This window comes from Temnothorax americanus, unplaced genomic scaffold (genome assembly GCF_048541705.1).
Source record: "Temnothorax americanus isolate GAGA-0224 unplaced genomic scaffold, ASM4854170v1 Scaffold183, whole genome shotgun sequence".
Taxonomy (NCBI): domain Eukaryota; kingdom Metazoa; phylum Arthropoda; class Insecta; order Hymenoptera; family Formicidae; genus Temnothorax; species Temnothorax americanus.
This window is the reverse complement of record NW_027509322.1, coordinates 135686-141619: the sequence shown is the minus strand read 5'-3', so window position 1 is coordinate 141619 and position 5934 is coordinate 135686. Positions and strand designations below refer to the sequence as shown.

The 5934-nt window shown below is 46.3% G+C and overlaps 1 protein-coding gene across 3 annotated transcripts in view; it reads left to right on the top strand.

The window, feature by feature from the left end:
* The first annotated feature begins 1361 nt into the window (after positions 1-1361).
* The window catches only part of LOC143896447 (lipopolysaccharide-induced tumor necrosis factor-alpha factor homolog), a 39653-nt gene continuing 35080 nt past the window's right edge, over positions 1362-5934 (top strand). For all 3 annotated transcript variants that reach the window (XR_013256650.1, XR_013256649.1, XM_077404349.1), the window contains exon 1: positions 1362-1828. Coding sequence is in view for 1 of the 3 variants with exons in the window: in XM_077404349.1 (XP_077260475.1) it covers positions 1738-1828 (91 nt within the window). In the remaining 2 variants the exon portion in view is untranslated. The remainder of the gene's footprint in view (positions 1829-5934) is intronic.

Below are 5934 nucleotides of genomic sequence, written 5' to 3'. Positions count from 1 at the left end.
TTTCTACTTAGTTTCTAATAGTTTCACATATTATATGTCAATTATTTTAGTATTGAAATTGAAAATTTTCAATTCTCGACCATGAGGACTTAGGATGATGCAAAAAAAGAACCAGAAAATACTTATGTTGAAAAAAAAACAACACAAGAAGAAGAAATCTAAAAATAATTTATTATTAAAAATATAAATATTAATTACAATATAATAGATCGCTATCTCAAATATTGAGAAAGCTGCAGCGTAAAACACATTTTTCAAAAATATGAAAACCTCCATAAAATCTATTCCGATTTAATATTGGCAACTTTTCTAATTCTATTATATTCTTCAGTCTTTTTTTTCATATATAATTCATTAAATATATGTACGAATTCTCAGAAATTTCAAATGTGTGTAACACGAGATCTAATCAATCAAATTTTAATGAATTATATATGAAATAGGGGTAGAAAAAACTGAAAAATATAATAGAGTTAAAAATAAATCGCTTTCATCAGTCTTTTCTACCCCTGTTTGATATATAATTATCAGGGTTCTAATTATGTACGGATTCTCCGAAATTTCAAACGTCCCAGGGTTCTAATTATGTACGGATTCTCCAAAATTTCAAACGTCCATAACTCGAGAACTAATAAACCAAATTTTAATTAATTATATATGAAATAGGGGTAGAAAAAACTGGAAAATATGATAGAATTAGATATAGATCGCTATCTCAAATATTGAGAAAACTGTAGCGTAAAAATTATGTACGGATTCTCCGAAATTTCAAACGTCCGTAACTCGAGAACTAATAAACCAAATTTTAATTAATTATATATGAAATAGGGGTAGAAAAAACTGAAAAATATAATAGAATTAAAAATAAATCGCTATCTCAAATAATGAAAAAGCTGCAGCGTAAAACACATTTTTTTTATAAATAAAAATCTGCATAAAATCTATACCGGTCGACCGATTTCAATAAAATTTGAGGAGGACATACTTTCTATGATACTCTATTTGTGTGTAAAATTTCAACCCGGTATCTAAAAAATTGTAGAAGTAGATGCGTGTACAAAAAATCCGTACACACACACATACACACACACACACACACACACACACACACACATACATACATACTTCCGGACATTTTTTACTAATACGATTTTTCGACATTTTAGAACATTCTAAACCTATTTCCATCAAAATCTCGAAAAAAAATTTTTTTACCATCACAAAGCTTCCTCTATGAGGAAGCAAAATCGACAGACATATTCAAATTGTTACAAAAGGTATCATTTAATTGTGCTTTTTGTTTCTTGAAATTTATCTGTCATTGCGACAATCCGTTTTTTTATATATAAGTCTATTTTTATCCGATAACAAGATAACTACGTCCAGCTACGTTCAGCTGTGAAAGTTTGCTATACTCACAAATTTATTATTTGATTTATTATCTTATTGTATTTTTTTAACTCTATTGTTCAACAATATTACAATTTTATTGTACTGCGATAAAATGTTTTAGTGATATAATATAATGAAAATGTAAAGTTGCAAAAATAACAGATATAGTGGCAATTGCGACGACTTACATAATATAAGCGCGTAGAGTAGATAGGTAATATTAGATTTTACATACAAAGACAACGGATGGAGAATATGCAAGCGGATAATTATACGTTACATCAAATTATAATTTATCTTGTATTTCTTTGTAATTAGATAATATCGAAAGAGTAGACAATTGCAATGGAAGAAAAAATGGAGCAACCACCAAGTTACACGTCAACATCACTATACCCTGATTTGCAGCCACCACCGACAATGCCGCTAGCACCACGTAAGTGTAAATTTATAAAAATAGAATCTTAAACAATAATCATCACAGGCGCCGACTTTGTGAAGGTAGATCACTTCTTTCCCCCTATAATAATGTTATTGTGAACTCGGCGCCCTCGCAATAATTTTGAAATGACGAGTTTTGATAATTAATGTACGTAGTTTATTTCCTACAGCAGGAACAATATCTTGTGAATTTACTGCCAGAGTTAAGGCCATTGCACAAGCGTGAGAAGAATAATCGAGTGTGGTCTATTTTCTTACGGCTTATTTACTACTAGACATCACAGACGCGAGCTTCGCGCGCGCTATTTAGCTTTAATATTACACACAACTGTCAAAATATGCTATGACAGCTGCTCACGAAGTTAGCGCAGCAACAGAATCAATCAGCATCGCGGAAAAGAGCCAACAAAGCACGTCGAGACTTTCGAGAAGACTTCGAGAGATGAGAGTATCGATTTAACATGCCTTTTTTTTAGAAAGGAATTAAAACTAAAACTTTGTTACGTGCAATGGCCTTTAGTCAAAATAAAATTAATTTTAACGATTCCTGTAACTATACGTATACTACCGTAATGGTAATTTTCTTCTTTATGGTGCGTGTCCACCTGCGAGTAAAAACTCTCGATAATAGCTCTCAAGAGTAATTTTCGCACAAGGACATACTCCTGAGAGTAACCTAAAGGTACTGTCCATTTGCGAAATATACTCTCGAGAGATAAGTATAAGTTTTTTTTCCGATTTTGTATGTATACATTAAATATTCTGTTTGTATCTACACTTTGTTTTACACGTAAGCATAATCTACATACTTTCGTATTCTTCTATCTCCCCCTTCTCCAGATAATGTAAAGATTACTTAAAAAAGTTCATTATTTGAAATATAAATTTCTTGCATCCTGCACTTCCCCAATATTTTTCCCAAGTTGGCGCCGCTGATAATCATGTTATAGAAAGCGAGTACATACATACAATAATTGTGCATACCTACTCTGATGGAAATATTTTACTGAAAATATAATTACTGAAACGTATTTGAAATTCTCTGTCAGTTGACCCCATTTCATTAATATTCCGTTAAAATTTCAGTAAAAATTCAGTTTTTAGTTCAATTTAGTAAATTTCATGATATCTAATATTTATTAAACAAATTGTTATTACTTTTCAATAGTATATAATTTAACTTTCCTTATATTTTACAGTATTACATTACATTTCATAAGAAAAATTATGATTCATTTTGAAATATATTTAGTATAATTTTTCAATAGTTGTTCGCGCGCATGGAAAAGGACAGGGGATGAGAGACTATTGACACCAAAGCGCGTTGCGGTCGGAAGAATTGACATAGATTCTGCGACACCGGCTGCAGACCGACTCTCATGCGTTTCGCGCATTGAGATGTAAGTATAAAGTGGGCACTACGATGCTACGCCCGTAGGCGGAAAACGAGTCTGAGACAGATCAATATTGTGGGATCCCTCTTTTTCCATACTTATATCTCAGTAGTTTCGCATTGTCGCTCTTGTTTTTGCAGGCCATTGCCAGAATCTGCTGGTTTTGCACGTCGAGGTCGAGTTTGCTGTTGTTGGTCTGGCCATTTGCCGTTTGCTATTTGCTATTTGTTTAATTGTCAAGAATGAATCTGTCATTATTGATTCTTCGGCAATCGTGCAGGACCTCTGTGCAGAACCAGCCGATTCTAGCAATGTCCTGCGAAGACAAAAGTGAAAACGCGAAACGCATGAAAGTTGCGGTCTGCAGCCGGTGTCGCAGCCTATGTCAACTCTTCCGGCCGCAACGCGCTTCGGTGTCAGTGGTCTCTCACCCACTTGCCCGCCCTTTTCCACTCACACGCGCGCGAACAACTATGAAATCGATGAAGAATAAAATAAAAGTTATTAAAAAATTATACTGAATATATTTCAAAATAAATCACAATTTTTCTTGTAAAATGTAATGTAATACTGAAAAATACAAGAAAAGTTAAATTATACTATTGAGAAAAGTAATAACAAAGTTTATAAATATTAGATATCATAAAATTACTAAATTAAACTGAAAACTGAATTTTTACTGAAATTTTAATGGAATAATAACGAAATGGGGTCAATTGAGAAAGAATTTCACACACACGCACGCGCACGCACACACACACACACGCGCACACACACACACACACACACGCACACACACACACACACACACACGCACACACCCACGCACGCACGCACGCACGCACGCACGCACGCACGCACGCACGCACGCACGCACGCACGCACGCACGCACGCACGCACGCACGCACGCACGCACGCACGCACGCACGCACGCACGCACGCACGCACGCACGCACGCACGCACGCACGCACGCACGCACGCACGCACGCACGCACGCACGCACGCACGCACGCACGCACGCACGCACGCACGCACGCACGCACGCACGCACGCACGCACGCACGCACGCACGCACGCACGCACGCACGCACGCACGCACGCACGCACGCACGCACGCACGCACGCACGCACGCACGCACGCACGCACGCACGCACGCACGCACGCACGCACGCACGCACGCACGCACGCACGCACGCACGCACGCACGCACGCACGCACGCACGCACGCACGCACGCACGCACGCACGCACGCACGCACGCACGCACGCACGCACGCACGCACGCACGCACGCACGCACGCACGCACGCACGCACGCACGCACGCACGCACGCACGCACGCACGCACGCACGCACGCACGCACGCACGCACGCACGCACGCACGCACGCACGCACGCACGCACGCACGCACGCACGCACGCACGCACGCACGCACGCACGCACGCACGCACGCACGCACGCACGCACGCACGCACGCACGCACGCACGCACGCACGCACGCACGCACGCACGCACGCACGCACGCACGCACGCACGCACGCACGCACGCACGCACGCACGCACGCACGCACGCACGCACGCACGCACGCACGCACGCACGCACGCACGCACGCACGCACGCACGCACGCACGCACGCACGCACGCACGCACGCACGCACGCACGCACGCACGCACGCACGCACGCACGCACGCACGCACGCACGCACGCACGCACGCACGCACGCACGCACGCACGCACGCACGCACGCACGCACGCACGCACGCACGCACGCACGCACGCACGCACGCACGCACGCACGCACGCACGCACGCACGCACGCACGCACGCACGCACGCACGCACGCACGCACGCACGCACGCACGCACGCACGCACGCACGCACGCACGCACGCACGCACGCACGCACGCACGCACGCACGCACGCACGCACGCACGCACGCACGCACGCACGCACGCACGCACGCACGCACGCACGCACGCACGCACGCACGCACGCACGCACGCACGCACGCACGCACGCACGCACGCACGCACGCACGCACGCACGCACGCACGCACGCACGCACGCACGCACGCACGCACGCACGCACGCACGCACGCACGCACGCACGCACGCACGCACGCACGCACGCACGCACGCACGCACGCACGCACGCACGCACGCACGCACGCACGCACGCACGCACGCACGCACGCACGCACGCACGCACGCACGCACGCACGCACGCACGCACGCACGCACGCACGCACGCACGCACGCACGCACGCACGCACGCACGCACGCACGCACGCACGCACGCACGCACGCACGCACGCACGCACGCACGCACGCACGCACGCACGCACGCACGCACGCACGCACGCACGCACGCACGCACGCACGCACGCACGCACGCACGCACGCACGCACGCACGCACGCACGCACGCACGCACGCACGCACGCACGCACGCACGCACGCACGCACGCACGCACGCACGCACGCACGCACGCACGCACGCACGCACGCACGCACGCACGCACGCACGCACGCACGCACGCACGCACGCACGCACGCACGCACGCACGCACGCACGCACGCACGCACGCACGCACGCACGCACGCACGCACGCACGCACGCACGCACGCACGCACGCACGCACGCACGCACGCACGCACGCACGCACGCACGCACGCACGCACGCACGCACGCACGCACGCACGC